Source organism: Polypterus senegalus, chromosome 12 (genome assembly GCF_016835505.1).
Source record: "Polypterus senegalus isolate Bchr_013 chromosome 12, ASM1683550v1, whole genome shotgun sequence".
In the NCBI taxonomy this organism is placed as follows: domain Eukaryota; kingdom Metazoa; phylum Chordata; class Cladistia; order Polypteriformes; family Polypteridae; genus Polypterus; species Polypterus senegalus.
Genome location: NC_053165.1, coordinates 77461978 through 77477388, shown reverse-complemented (window position 1 = coordinate 77477388; position 15411 = coordinate 77461978). Strand labels below are relative to the sequence as shown.

General features: G+C 48.1%; 1 protein-coding gene across 1 annotated transcript; it reads right to left on the bottom strand.

The window, feature by feature from the left end:
* Window positions 1-438: 438 nt before the first annotated feature.
* On the bottom strand, window positions 439-11589 carry LOC120540495 (complement C3-like). The gene is made up of 9 exons (XM_039771334.1): window positions 11459-11589; window positions 9920-10127; window positions 9655-9817; window positions 8020-8090; window positions 6812-6900; window positions 4818-4900; window positions 2191-2278; window positions 737-839; window positions 439-597 (listed from the first exon to the last, which is right to left on the bottom strand). The coding sequence occupies exons 1-9, from the start codon at window positions 11530-11532 to the stop codon at window positions 439-441; spliced, it is 1038 nt and encodes a 345-aa protein (XP_039627268.1). The 5' UTR covers window positions 11533-11589.
* Between the last annotated feature and the right edge of the window lie 3822 nt (window positions 11590-15411).

Here is a 15411-nt window from a genome sequence, read left to right as displayed (position 1 = left end):
AGCACCAAATCCTAACTGACGTTGGAAACAAGAAGCAGTCGTGTATTAAATGTAACGATGTGTTGCCCCGATAAATCATTTACAAGAATCGCACCCCAAAGCCCTAAGCGAGTTCAAACCTGTGCGGAGCTGTTGATGTCGAGTGTCACCACCTGTGGGATAAACCCGCTCAGCAACGGGCACCTTAGTGGCATTTGTAAAAAATCAAAATCCGAGGATAAAACATTAGTCCGTATTTGGAATGCAGGTTTAGGTTAGGAGACGTACTCTTTTGGTTTAGTTATTACTGAGTTCGAGATGTGCCACTTTGAACTGCTAAACATGACTCTGGGCGGGCACACATGATTAGATTCACTATGACGCCTGAATCATTTGCTTTGATAAGCGAGATAAACAACAAGACTTCAAAGTTCGTCAGGAAGGGAATCACATGACCAATTAATCTTCATGACAGGGTTCACCAGCATGGCACCTACCAGTAGATGTCAAGACGGTGGCCGAGATGTAAATGGACTTATCAACAAGCTGGTTAATTTGTGGGAAAGCGCTTAGGATGTGCTGTCTCGTGAGTCGAGCCGTTCCTCTTCCGTCTTCAATCTGCAGGTGACAAAGGTACAAATGTAAGCAGGTGGCCATCAAAGCCTGAGGTCCACAGTCACAGGGTTAGGCGTTGCTGCCATTTGAACTTCAGACAGGACAGCGAAGACCTTTCCATGTTCACATATGAGTTACGTACTTCAATCCTCTGCAGGGAATCTGGGAAGCTTTTCTTCTCGTCATCGGCCAGCACTCCAAAAACAATGTATCCGTATCCCGAGACTTTGTTTCCATAAAGGTACCTGGAGAAGACAAATCACGGAACAGAAAGAGAACAAAGCTAGCAGACGAGCTCATACAGTATGTACGTAATGCAGAACACCAACCGGGGGCCATCCTGAGTGACCGGGCTGCTGTGCCCACCGACCTCTAAAGATCAGTAAAACATCATTTTATTCTACGATTACGATTAACGCGCCACAAAGGGGCCTGTCGGCACATCAGCGATTCCCTCACATGGGCGCGTCTTCAGCCTAGCAGACACGTTTATTGTTGGACGTTGCATGGATATACCGTACCGCACGTATACACACACTGGCACACACGTGTGCATCGGAGGCAGCTGAAGGGCCTGAGTGAGGGCAACTCCGATGTGGCAGAGGGCACCGATTCTTTAGCTCGCTTTCCTGCAGACCATCCACGGGAGATCCCGCCTGGCCCTGGTGACGTCACTTCCGGGTCTGAGCCTATGGAGGAAGACGTTGCCGGCCCCGGCCCCGTGATGTCCCCTCTGGGCTCGAGCCTACGGTTGAAGACCCTTATGTGCCCGACCCCGTTGACCTCACTTCCTGTCTTCCACCGTTCCTCTGCTCCCTCAGTTCTGGTTTGGACTCTTGTCTTTGACTTGTGCTCAAGTTTGTGACACTATATTTATAAATGTATATAAATTGTGTTGGGTGGCCGCCCAAGGTGTGGAAGGACCAGGGGAGAGAGTGTTCTCGGGCCAGTCGAGGGCAGCCCCCTTGGTTTCCAGTGGGACCCCAAGCTATGAGCACGGGAGCTCAGGACCTGTTGGCCACCACCAGGGAGCGCATGGATCTTTCCAGGGCCTTACGTAGCCGGAAGAAGCTTGTTAGACACCTGGTGCCCTTCTGGGTGCCCAGTAAAAGGAGCCGCCTCACTTCATAAGGTGGCAGAGTCGGGAGGAGAGGAGGAGTGGAGGCAGAAGGACTGACGGCGAGAAGGGAGCGTTGTGTTGGTGACCTGCTGTAAATAAACTTGTGCCCTGCCTGTGTGTGCCCGGTTTAGGGTGGCATACAATATAAATATACAGTACATACACGGCCTCCTCACACCTCTGTGTACTTTATAATGTCAAGACTTGCTGTTTCTGATGATTATCTTAATCACTTAAGCTTTCCAAATTGTCCTCATGAGGTCCGTCTTTCCTGATTTTCTTTAATCCTTTACATCCTAATGTATAATTCAGTCGGCGTTCGTATCGTCGTATTACTTACAGACAGGAGCAAAACGGCCTCACGCCTTCACATCACTCACATTTCTCCTTCTTGAACGGTCGGGACATAAACACGCGTCTACGTTTTACTTATGTGACACTCCAAGGCTGGTGACCAACTGAGAAATGGAACTTACGTGGCAGTGACGTCAACAGAGAGCTCGTTGTCATCGACGTAGAAGAATGCCTGGCTGGGTTCCAGTTTCACTTCAAAACTTGGCAGGACTAGGAGAGAAAAAGGAAACAAATCAGGGGCTTCACACGAGACCCCTGGAGACGTGTAACTCTGTGACATAAGGAGGAGAGCTGCTCAAAGATGGTGGCTGAGGAAGATGTGACCTTCTACTTGTGTCGGCTTCTTCAAAGCATTTCAAAATGTGTCCCCAGACTATTTGAAGGAGACTGAATGGCAGACGCCCCTTACGCCTCACAGAATTTGAACTTCTTGCCAGTTACACTCAGCTATTCAACACAATATACAGTAGGAAGTGGAACTTCACCCATCCAAAATCACGGTGCCAATCGGCCCACGTTTATGAAGCTTCAGTATGCCAGTGGTGTGTCGGGGCGGGATGGCACTGCAGCCCAGGCTATACTGGGAGCCACCTGTTTCATCTCCACTTGTGGCTTCATGTGTGACAGCAGCCATACTGATTAAAGCCTCCCCAGCCCTCAATGCCAGTCACCCAGAATACTGCTGCCCGCTCAGGGAGGACCACGTGACTCACACAGTCGCACAGTTTCTGTACCCAGTTGGAGTGGGTGTGTCAAAATGGTGCGTTTCCAGCGAATGAAAGCTGACGGTTAGAGAAACACTTTTTCAAAATGGGGTGACAACTTATCAAGTGACAGTTACAAAGCAAATCCTCCCTGCATGTTAAGGCGTTTGTTGGAATATCACGGAGTAGCTCTGCATTGCTTTTACTCAAACTCGCAGATAACACGGACTTTAGCTAAAGTTTCTTACGTACACATCTAACAAAGGGTGGCACGGTGGCGCAGCGGGTAGCGCTGTTGACTTGCAGTTAGGAGACCCGTCTGGGTTTGCTTCCTGTGTCCTCCCTGCGTGGAGTTGGCATGTTCTCCTTCCACAGTCCAAAGACATGCCGGCTAGGGGCATTGCCCATCCTAAATTGTCCCGAGTGGGTGTGTGGTGCCCCGCCCAGGGTTTGTTCCTGCCTTGCGCCCTGTGTTGGCTGGGATTGGCTCCAGCAGACCCCCGTGACCCTGTAGTTAGGACTTAACGTGCTGGACGATGTCTGACTGATGACTGGCATCTAACCAACATGGAGCTCAGGTCGTCTCTCCGGGAGCACAATCAACAAACACTCTTTGTTAAACAGGCTGGCACCGTGAAACCTCTCAATTCTGACTTTCTCAAAAACTAACTGGCGATGTACCCGTGGTCTGTCCACTACAGTACCTCCTGGCATACAGACTGGCACATTTCATGATATTATTGTCATGACTGTGACTTCAGAGCTCCAGGAGCCTTGGCTGGGCTACCACTTGGCCTCACTGTGATGGGCTACTTGCAAAAAGTGGTGGGCGAGGGGCCAAGGTCAGCAGGCAAAAGTAAAGTAAAATGCCAGTCTGTGTGCAACTAACCAACAACAAACATTTATTCCTTCTTCATGTTCCAGGGCAGGGGTGGGCAATGTTGGTCCTGGAGGGCCCTTTTCATCCCAACCCAACTGCTGAATTAGAAACCAGTCCTTGCCAGTCTCGCACCTTATTTCATTTTATGGCTTGTTAGTCTGCAATGCTAAGGTTCTTATACCAAGGATGGCATCCAAATGATTTGAAGCCTGTCACGTGTTCTATGAAGTGTTTTAATAAATCAAACAGTGCGTGATGGACACACAGAGATGTACATCGAGACAAGCGACATCAGCCCTTTCTTTGTATTTTATTCTGCTTTGTATATTTTATGAAGCGAAATTATCTGCATATAATATATGGGTGGGGAAGAGAGCTGGTGTGCTGTTATAAAAATAAAGTCAGTAGTGAACACCTGCCTGTGCCCGTGCTTCAAATGGCATACGTGTGACTTTCTACTCTGTTTACTCTCAAATGTAACTTACACTTATCTGCACATGCGTACGTACACAAGAATTTTAATTTGTAACTTGGAGTGAGTGCTGCTGCATGAGCCGCAGAGAAACTGTGAACACCCAGAGACCACCCTGAGAGCAAAACGGGCACGAAGCCCCTCAAATGGCCGACCACTCGCTGACAGAATACGTGTGTGAGTGTGCGAGTGTGAGTGAATGTGAGTGTCTGTGAGTGTGAGTGTGGAGGATGTAATGGAGTTCTAGAACTCACTGGCTATGTGAACTGGGTGATAAGGGAGTTGGCACACTGACTTCACTCAGATCGTCTCCCTAACACATTGGCTTTAATGTCCGAGTGCTGCCTTTGTGGACGTCATCAAGTCATCCATCCTTTGGATCTTTTCCTTGAAACGTGCAACCAGAAAGTTGTTACACAGCCAAGACCTCCACCCAGCTAACCAACTTGCTCGGCTCCGCTCCGCATCTGAGACTCTACTTATGATGTGCGGCCGTCCTGTGCCATCAAAGCAGAGTTCTTCAAGAAGTTCAAACAGCCTAATAAATCAAGACTAGGATTACATTCATGTGCAGTTTGTGCTCTCCCTTCTCTTCCGATGTGTGCTTGGGTTCGGGTTAGACTGCGAGATAAAAGAACTTATTTTTCAGGAAGCATTCAGTGACCACCTCAAAATACATGGAGACCACCTTACCATACTCCTTGACTTCAAATTCAGATGTGTAATTCTCCTGTGGTGTCACTTCAAATTTGGCCACAATCTTCCAGATGCCAACACTGTAAAGACAAAGGCAGCAAAATCATTTGGAGTGCAGACAAGTCTGAGACCGAGTCTACGTAAAGTTTGTTGTAGCTTAGTCATGTCATTACACATTGGGGAATAAATCTTAGAAAAGATGATAGATAGATAGATAGATAGATAGATAGATAGATGAAAGGCGCTATATAACAGATAGATAGATAGATAGATAGATAGATAGATAGATAGATAAAGGCGCTATATAACAGATAGATAGATAGATAGATAGATAGATAGATAGATAGATAGATAGATAGATAGATAGATAAAGGCGCTATATAACAGATAGATAGATAGATAGATAGATAGATAGATAGATAGATAGATAGATAGATAGATAGATAAAGGCGCTATATAACAGATAGATAAAGGTGCTATATAACAGATAGATAGATAGATAGATAGATAGATAGATAGATAGATAGATAGATAGATAGATAGATAGAAAGGCAAAATATAATAGATAGATAGATAGATGAAAGGCGCTATATAACAGATAGATAGATAGATAGATAGATAGATAGATAGATAGATAGATAGATAGATAGATGTGAAAAGACTATAACAGAGATAAACAAAGACGTAGTATTAGACAGACATGAAAGGCGCTATATAACAGACAGCTCGATCGATTTGTCCCTAGCAGGGCTTTAGCTTTTCACAGAAACTCAAGAAATAAGTCAAACAAATGACTACATGAATTACTGTAAGCAGCAAGTGGTTACAGAAGAACGGACTAAAGAAGGAAGCCCACCTGCTGAAGGACAACAGCGCGGTGCGAGTCCCGGCCAGGCCTCGTGCAGCTCCACTGCCTTTTCTATTAAGGAGCCCCAGTGGTTTCTTTTGTCGTTGGCTGCAAGTCCCCAAGTGCTCGAGTGTCACAGAGAGGCGGACGCGCCACTTCAAGCGCAGAGGTAAATCCGACAGTCTGTGCCCTTGTACAGGGCAGGTGGTGGAAACAATGGCGAGCTTTACCAAAGGGGTACGTCGGGTACCCCCGATTCACTACTGACTGCCTTTCTGTCTTAGAAATGCAGCAGTTGAAGAATAACACAAATTATGTACAAAACCCCCAAAACATCGCTTTACTTTTTCCAGCATGTAGCGTACATTTTAAATGATGTCCTTACATTTTTAGGACCTCCAGCCCCACCCTGACCTCTGGTCATTCTCGGGGTGCTCTCTGAGCTGAACTTGTACCCCAGAAGCTATGCATCGAGGACCACAGCACAGCAGACCTGGGAGACCACGTCCCGTGATCAGAGTCAGCCTCCATGACACCGACTAGGAAAGCCCAATGGGGTGGGTGAGGGTGCACCGCTCTCCTAGTATTGGCGCCGGACCCCCAGGTGCCAGTTATTAGCGCGCACTGCCTGATCAAAGGGCTCGCACGCCAGGCCTCGACCCGTGCCATCTTGAGCTGCGGACAGCCCGCCACCGCCGAATCACGTGATCTCCTCTTTATCCAGATTGGGGTCACGGGGAAGGTGAAGCCAATCACAGCAGGCATGGGGGCACAAGGCAGGAACCACGTCAAACAGAATTAGCAATAAGATTCAATGAAATGTTAAGCCGCTTGTCAGCCACACGCTCACCGATGGAGGGGCAGTTACGGGTTCTTTGTGGCGGGGCTGCTTGTTCGTTGTCTCTTTGACGTCATCGTCAGAATAAAATGGAAGTGGGCGAGCGATGTCGGGTCAGGTTAACTGGTCAGATCGTGGAGCAGAACGCCTCCAGTTAAACGGGATAAGGAGAAGAACACAAGAAATGTGATAAAAGATCTCTGCGTCCACTCCATTATGTGCCTGATGCTAAAGAAAAACATTCTGTGACTTTAATCAAAGTTGATCTTTTAAGATAATCGGAGGGAAAAACCAGGAGTGACTTACTTCACAACTTCGGGCATTTTGTAAGTCCCGGAGGAAATGCCATGAGGAGATGAAAGCACATCTTTGCTGACGATGATGCCATCAGGATTCTGCAGAAAAGCAAAGTGAGCGACATGTCGTTTTTATCGGCTGTGCTTCCTTTTGTAACAGAAAATAAGAACAAACGCTTTAGCTAATGCCAGACCGCTGGTGGCACCTGTAGTGGTAACATCCGTCATTTCTATTTGTGCCTTCTGCTGGACATACAAATATCCCAGTAAAGTGAACTGGAATGCCAGTGTTAAAGAGCGTTTCCAGTTCACAGCTCAGCTGACTCTCGTCATTGGACAAGCGGCGCTTTACGGCCACTCAGGTGAGTCTGATTGTCAGGACAGTCCGGGGGGAGAAACGTCAGCCCTGCCTCAGATATGTGGCTTTAATACGAGGTGACAACCCGCTAATGGGACACAGACAGACGGACAAAGACAGCACATCTGACACCAGGCGCTGTCCTAGAAAACCAGAAAACAGAACACCATCACCATCATCATCATCATCATCACCATCATCATCATCATCATCACCATCACCATCATCATCACCATCATCATCACCATCATCATCATCATCACCATCACCATCATCATCATCATCACCATCATCATCATCATCACCATCACCATCATCATCATCATCATCATCATCATCATCACCATCATCACCATCATCATCACCATCATCATCATCATCATCACCATCACCATCATCATCACCATCATATTAATTCAGAGTTCAGTACAAATCCTTACAGGTGACAGACTTTAAGAAGCTAATGGAGTTCTTGGATCAGTTGATCTTCACCTGACTGCCTGACAGAATCGAGTCAGCCTTCTCCCTAACCTGCTTGTGGCACAGCTCAGTGCCTCGAACCCGCAGTGTGACAAAGGCGTTAAGAGTTTATAGTCGTGATGCTGGAGGTGCCAAACCGACATATCAAAGCAAAAGTAACAACCGACTCCGTCAAAGGCGCTGGCACACAACGCAGAGCAATGCCCACCTGGAGCCTCCGCTGGACGTTTTAAAGCCGTTTGGTTTTTTCTAAATGTCTTCTGTGTCTGCACATTCAAACGCGTATTCTGTCAATGAAGCCTTACATCTTATAAAGCATCAGTAACTGGCAGGTGGGATAATCGATGGCTGGATTATTAACATTAACAGATGGCATTTACCATAACCTCCACGGAAACCGCACTCGTAGTTGGGCTCAGGTGGTGAGTCATGGAGAAGACTCTGTAGAGAACTGCAAGAGAAGGAGACATGAAAAGGCGTTAGTACTCGTTGATTTTTGAACAAACCTCCTCTCATCATCATCTTCATCATCATCGTCTTGTTGTTTTCAGGTGCACCAGGCCTCCCAGCGCTCAACCACTCCCTGCAGCCATTTGTGGGGCATGGTGGGCCATTCCCAGGACAGTGAAGGGGTGTAACCCTCTCGGCGTGTCCCGCGTCTGCACCGTGTTGGCCTTCTGGGCCTTACACACCTTCCACGGACAGATGGCAGGGGCATCCTAACTGCAAGTGGCCCGCCTGTCTGTCTTTGGGGGCCGAGCTGCTCTGTGCCAGGCCGGCATGTTTTCATCTTATGACCTACCAGAGGTGAACACTTTTCTTGATTTTTGGAGAGCAGATATTGGGTTGGATAATGGCTGACTGACCGGCTGACTGACTGACCAGCTGACTGACTGACCAGCTGACTGACTGACTAACTGACCAGCTGACTGACCGATTGACTGACCAGCTGACTGACTGACCAGCTGACTGACTGACTGACCAGCTGACTGACTGCTGACTGACTGACTGACTGACTGACTGACTAACTGACCAGCTGACTGACCGACTGACTGACCAGCTGACTGACTGACCAGCTGACTGACTGACTGACTAACTGACTGACTAACTGACTGGCTAACTGACTGACTGACCAGCTGACTGACCAGCTGACCGACTGACTGACTGAAATATTGAACAGAGTAATTTCGTATTCCACATATTTACCTCATGTTGCAATTTATCAAAAAAAGAAGACTAGAATAATAAAGTAAACCTTTTAACAGTATAATTATTTTCTACATAATTTCTTATCTGATTTCTAATTATTTTCTACATAATTTCTTATCTGATTTTTCCCCCTAAACTGTATAATTGCCTCCTTTTAAAGTGTATTCCATTTTTAAATTGCTCCGGTGGCGCAGTGCAGTAAAACAATGCGATGCTATTGTCTTTGTATGTTTTTTTTTTTTATTTTGTATTTTCTTTTTTATATTGTGATGCCATTAGAGTGAATGTAACTGGCATTGGCAGCTGGCACCACTCATGCCCGTGTGGGTCGTGGGTCTCGGCTCTTCACTGGTGGCTTCCTGTCGTCCCACACCTCCCGTCACCAGAATGTTGCTCGATTTATTCGTTCGTTTCTTTTTTTTTCTTCTTTCTTTCACTTCATCCGATTTCTTGCATTAAGATTTCTTAGCTGGGCTCTGAGTGGCGGGGTCAGCCATCGCAGAGCAGCCCTGGAGCCGCAGCAGGTTGAGGGCTTTGCTCTACTAGTAGCAGGTAGCGGCCCAGAGCCTTCTCTTTGCCGTTTAATTTTCTAATCAAGTTCAACGACTCGCAGATCATCAGACAACGTGCGGTCAGTCGCTCATGGCCGCTAGTCTCGTGTTATGATGTGATAAATAACGTGGATGGAGTTGAAGTGAATATGTTGGTTGAGCACAAGTTTCTGTTTGCATTTCCCTGCTTTGTCCTCCTCTTGTGTGCTACTGAAGCTAACGATGGCATCCCGTGGCACCTTGTCGGGCACTCACCGTTGTCAGTGGGGGTGTAGATGGTTTTGTCAGTCTGCACAAACACGTATCCAGAGTGGAAGGACACCACAATTTCCTTCTCCAGGTTAAAGTTGGGCGAGGTGGCTTGCAGGTAGATATACTGATTGGTGCGGGAATCGGACTTGAAATGTCGGGCAGAAATCTGGGGAACGAAAAGTCAAAAGACAAGAGCTTGAACTCGTGTCGTTTACGTGAACGCTGCACACGTAAGTTCCGCAAGTCACCACTCGTGTCACACACTCACCTTGATTGCTTTGGTCACATGGTACTGATTGTTTGCGCTCAGCTGCACTTTGTTATCTGCGCCATCAGTCGGGTACAGGGTCTGCTTTTTGCCTGGGAAGTCTAAAACACGAATTTCGGCATCGATAACACCAGCAAAGTCGTGCGCTTCGAGAACGATGTTCTCCTCACTTTCCACCCTTATGACATTTGGAGCTGTCAGGACGAACCTGAGAAAAAGAGACAGTCAACAAATCAGCTCAAGCCTGCCATGGCGTCGTCGGGAGTAGGTGGTCTAAGGTCAAAGTGCCCCTGTAGTGTCCTCCTCCATCACCGCTCACCATCTGAGCTCCACCGTTTCTGTCCGTGTTGTTGTTACCGCGTTCAGTGGGTCGCAGGGACTGTTTGCTTTGTTTCTGTCATTCCAACAGATGGCACATCACAAATGAACGCCATAGCAAAAAGCTTAAAACAGACACATACACGTTGACGAATCGCATTTTATTATTACACGCATTACAAAATACACTCCAACAGACGGCGCACTGCAAATGTTAACACTATAAGGTCCGTGTTGATTTCAACCCCCTGTAGATGGGCAGCACAGCCAACTACGGGTATATAAAAGTGAAATCTCTCTTGAAAGCCCAGAGAACTGAGAAAGGGCCTCGGACATTTAAAGAATTTACTTTGCGTGTTAAAATAAATGTAACAAAAGAATAAAGAAAGAAAACGCCGCATCCTCTAAAATCACAAAACTGCCACAGAACGGGCTGCTGTCTGCACTCTGCTCTGATTTGTCGTCTTTGCTGTTCTTAGTTGATGGCCGACCCGAAACAGAGTCACGGCTGGCATCTTGTCTTGTGCCCACGTCTGTGTGCCATTTGTCTGACCCTCCTCCTCCTCCTCCTCCCCTCCCCTCCCCTGTGTTTGGCCCCCTAAAGCCCAATGCAGACCCCATCAGCTCGGTGGCCAGACTCCAATATTTGCTTTAAGGGCCATTTAAAGGACTTCACTCTTTTGATTTCTGGGCGCCTGTCGTTTCTTCAGATTTACAAACATGAGCGCCGCTTCTTGATTTTCACAAACTTCTACCGAGTGACGAAAACAGCGCCATCGTATTTTAGAGCTCCGGTTTGTCAAAGTTAACGTTCAGAAGTAAAGTTTGCTAAAGTCTTAGCTGTGAAGTCGAACTTCTTGAACAAGCCTGAAATTTCAAGTGTCCGTCCAGAGGCTTTCTGCACTCAGAGGGTCCTTGGAACCCGCAGCACATCTGGAAACAAACCTCACAGCCACAGGAGAAAGGCGCTATAGAAACACGATGGATTATGATTATGATGATTATTATGATTATTATTAAATCGAGCGATCAAAGTCAGGTCAGGAGGGCACGGGGGAGGAACCCGAGACTGGCACGCCGAGAACATCCACATTCAACCCGCAGATCGCCGATCGGCTGGAAGTCCGCGGTTCGGCGGTAGCGCTCGGTGGCCCTTCCGTGGCCGTCTGCCCCTAAAACTGCCAGCGTGGCAGGCTCGAGGGTCGCCGTGGTCGTACTTACAAGGGCTGGGCGGCGCAGGTGTGCAGCAGTGACAGCGCCAGCAGGACGAACAAGTGCAACGCCGATCCTGCCATCACGAGCGACGGGACTCCGGTGTGCTGCTGGGCTCACTTTCTGGGGGCTCTTTTATGTTCCCAAGGGAGTGGGCGGCCGTTTCGTTTCGTATTGATCTGTGAAGGAGCTGAAATGGCGACATGCCAGGGCGCCGAGGGGGCGTCGCATTCCCGGACCTTCGGGCTGTTTTTGTGTCCACACTCTGAACTTACTGGAAGGCAGACCTCCCGTTTTTCACAGAAGTTCACGGGGCAGTTTTTTCATTTTTCATCAATGTTAACCTGACACCGTCAGACGACTGCCATGAAAGGCTATAAGATGGTAATACAGGGCACAATGGGCACTGGCATAGGGGCCCACGATGTTTCTGATGCCAGTGTATCTTTCTGTTTTGCTCTCACGAACCGATCGTTTAAGGTCGAGTCCCCAAACAACATGTGCCAGGGAACATCTGCAGGGCGATGCCACAGGAGAAGCGCGTTAGCATTGGAGGTTGCAGAAGGAGCCTCTGCTGATTTAGATTTGGGTTTAATGGGTTCCAGTGGGTTCCTGATTTTAACAGGACACTTGCTACGTGCCAGTTAGCGTCCTGCTGCACGTTAACAATGTCTGCTTAATCCACAGAACCAATTCTAGAAGAATTCCAAGAAATAAAAAGGCTCTTTGTCAAGCGATTGAGCTACGAGGAGCCCCAAAACCCAGCAAAGTGCCATTGAGGAGCCAGTGGCAAAGTGCCAGTGTTATGGAGTTTGTGTCGGTTCTCCTCCTGCGTCCCAAACTCATTCTGACCTCAGGTGGCTGGGCACTCGAGTGGGTCCGGCGCTGGACAGTCTGGGATTGGTTCCTGCCTTACATCCAGTGGTGTTTGGATGCCACCAGTGCCCCTCAGCTGGGTTACGAGGGGTTATGTTAATAAAATGAAACGTTTTGGATATTTAGTATACTGCATGCCGGTGATTGACTTATAAATGCAGTGGGTGCACACAAGGCCGTGTTAAGACCACCATAAACCCCAAGGTGTCAAAGGCCCCTCATCTCACCTCATTACCCCCCAACTGGGCACACATCATGAACGGGCACCCGGTCAGGAATTTGTTGATTGATGGGATGGGCTTCAGCTCCCCCTGCCAACATGCCCTGGGGGTGATGGGCCGTTTAGCCTGACTAGATGACCCCCTAGAGCCGGGTGTGCAGAGGATGCCCGAGTTCTGACTTCCGTGTGTCACCCACATGCAGCCCACCATGAAACAAGAAGCAGTTTGTACGCATCATCTAGTGGGTGACATCCTGCTGTTCTATGGCGCCATTCATGATGGAGGGTATCTCTAGGCCAGGGGCAGCAGGGCACCTCACTTTAAATAAACTTGTTATGCCCGTTTGTCTAAAGATATTGAGAAGTGTGATTCATATCATATAAAGTGTGTGTGTGTTGGGGTCCCCTGATTTCCTCCCATCTCCCAAAGATGCCCAGTTTTACACTGAATTGTTTGCTATGGACTGACGTTGGCTGCCTCGATCCTGGCACTGCTGGACAGACGATGGCCTCTATGGTTGGATGTTTGAGTGGCTGGCGTGCACCAGTCTGCCATCTCGGTGCCCGACTCTGTGGTTTGCTTCTTGCCTGTTGGCCCGGTTGGTCAGCGTGTTGTTGCTCATTTCAGATCTGCTGCCATCTCCTTTTCCTGTCAGCTCCGTCCTGTGCCATTATTTGGACTTGACTGTTCACAAACCAGGTGGTCCCCTGCACGTCCCCCCTGTCCCTCCTGGCCTCCGCCCGCTCGCTGCTGTCGTGTCCTCCGGGCCTTAATGGGTTACACTATCACAGGTGATTGGTGTGGGGATTTGGAAACATTTTGAAATTCCTTTGGACGAATCCCCCTCAGTTTTGAAACTCCGAGATAAGCCGTGCCTTGCGTAATCAGGGGGGTCATATTTCACTCTGGACTGCGTTTTGAAGCCCACCTGGGATGTGTTTACAGACCTTGAGCCGCCCTCTTCGCTTTCTCTCTCCAGTTTGGTGTTTCAGCTCCTCAAACTCTTATGTTTTCACATTTAGATTACTGGACGGCTGCTCTTCATGGACCACCTGAAAGTCCATGAGACCCCAACTCCACCTGTGAGGTCCGTCTTGAGGGTCCCCCTCGGGCTACTTTGACATGAGGCTGGCTGTCCTGCGCCCTCTGGGGTGGCCTATGACTTCACTGTGCCAGGGTGCTTGAGAGGGGACATGGTGGCACTTTGTGGCTTATTGTCCTTATTGTCCTTATTGTCCTTATTGTCCTTATTCCTGTTTATTGATTTCCTTGTCCAAACTCAGAACTTGGTGCTTCATTCATTTCTCTTTGATTTGTGACGTTGCTTGTTCTTGTGTCTTCTGCTGCCATTGCGCCCCTTTTGAGCATTTATGGAGTGAAGAGGCACAACATGAAGAAGAGGAAGATGAAGATGAGTCTTCTTCAAATCGAGGCCTTTGGGTCTTGAACTGAATTTCTCTGAAAGGTCCTCTCTGTTGCGGTGGGCTGGCGCCCTGCCCGGGGTTTGTTTCCTGCCTTGTGCCCTGTGTTGGCTGGGATTGGCTCGGGCAGACCCCTGTGACCCCGTAGTTAGGATACAGCGGGTTGGATAATCGATGGACGGATGGACGGTCCTCTCTAATCCAGTGTTTTCTTGTGATGGTTTCTCCTCCTTTAATTTAATGTCTGCCCGTTGATCCACTATTTCACGTACTTTCTCTTGAGTTCTGTACGCTCGCTCGTTGGCATTTTTCCTGGGACTTTCACTAACTAATATAATAATAATAATAATAATACATTTTATTTATATAGCGCCTTTCATGTGCTCGAGGCACTTCACAGAGTTAAGGAAGAACAGCAGGGTATTCAGCATGAAGCATTGTCATAAACCTCATCTGTGGTGGCCTGAAAGGTGGCATCACGTGACACAAGTTCTACCTGGAGGGGGTGACAAGCACGACGACTGCTTTTGCTGATCTCGTCACCTGAGGATGTCACATTACAGGACCGCAGATCGCTGGGCAGGTCAAATGACTGCTGCATGACAACTTGCCAGCACAGTGTCCCCTGACAGAGTGACACAAAGACTTGACAGGCATGGTGAGCTCAGCCCCCTTCGGTCTCTTCATTCCACTTGATCACCATTTGTAAAACTCAACACCTCAGACAGACAGACAGCCTGTCACCGCACCTCATGGGCACAGTGCCACCCTGTCAGGGGCGACTCAGACCGGGTATGGCACACTATGTGACTGGCTCAGCTTGTGTCATCAAATGTGACAGGACCTTTGGCGCCCCCTATGGCCAGGGATGTGACGGGCAGCTCAATGGAGGCAAAGTACAATGAGGGCACAAATGCGGGCTTGGGGTGGCACAGACCAGCTGACGTTGGCATTTCCTCCACTTGGGCTTTCACCTAACAGCGAATGAAGGCTTGGAGAGCTGCTCGGCTGTGAAAAGAGAGTCAATAATGTCTCAATCATTATCTAATTCTTTTATTTGAACAGCCTAAATAAAAAGAAAGAAACAAACAAACAAAGTGCTCTGCCGGGAAAGCCGATGGCCTTTTCTGTTTGTCGGCTCACTGATTAACCCCACGGCCTTTCATGGAGGAATGAGACCTAAAGTTTGGGGGGTTGAGAAAATGGAAATAAAGGGAACAGAAATCCCAAAAACTAAAAGTAAAAGGAACGAGAAACCTTCAGATAGAAAAAGGCGCAGCGTTCAGGGTGCTTGTGGACCTGAGGATTGGTTTGCAGAGTTGGAGAAGGTCTGACACAAATCAGAGTATAAAATATCTTTAAAAAGGAAAAAAAATTTAAAAAAAAGGACCGTGGGAGGAAAAATGGAATTCCATGTGCCGTGTTGGTAGAGCAGGAAACGAAA

Excerpts from the sequence above, each read along its gene's own strand:
- LOC120540495 (XM_039771334.1), bottom strand. The coding sequence starts at position 11,532 with ATGGCAGGATCGGCGTTGCACTTGTTCGTCCTGCTGGCGCTGTCACTG. Across the intron at positions 4,901-6,811 it reads AAAATGCCCGAAGTTGTGAA|TGTTGGCATCTGGAAGATTG; the intron begins GTAAGTCACTCC and ends TTGTCTTTACAG. Across the intron at positions 2,279-4,817 it reads ATTTGAAGTCAAGGAGTATG|TCCTGCCAAGTTTTGAAGTG; the intron begins GTAAGGTGGTCT and ends TTTCTCTCCTAG.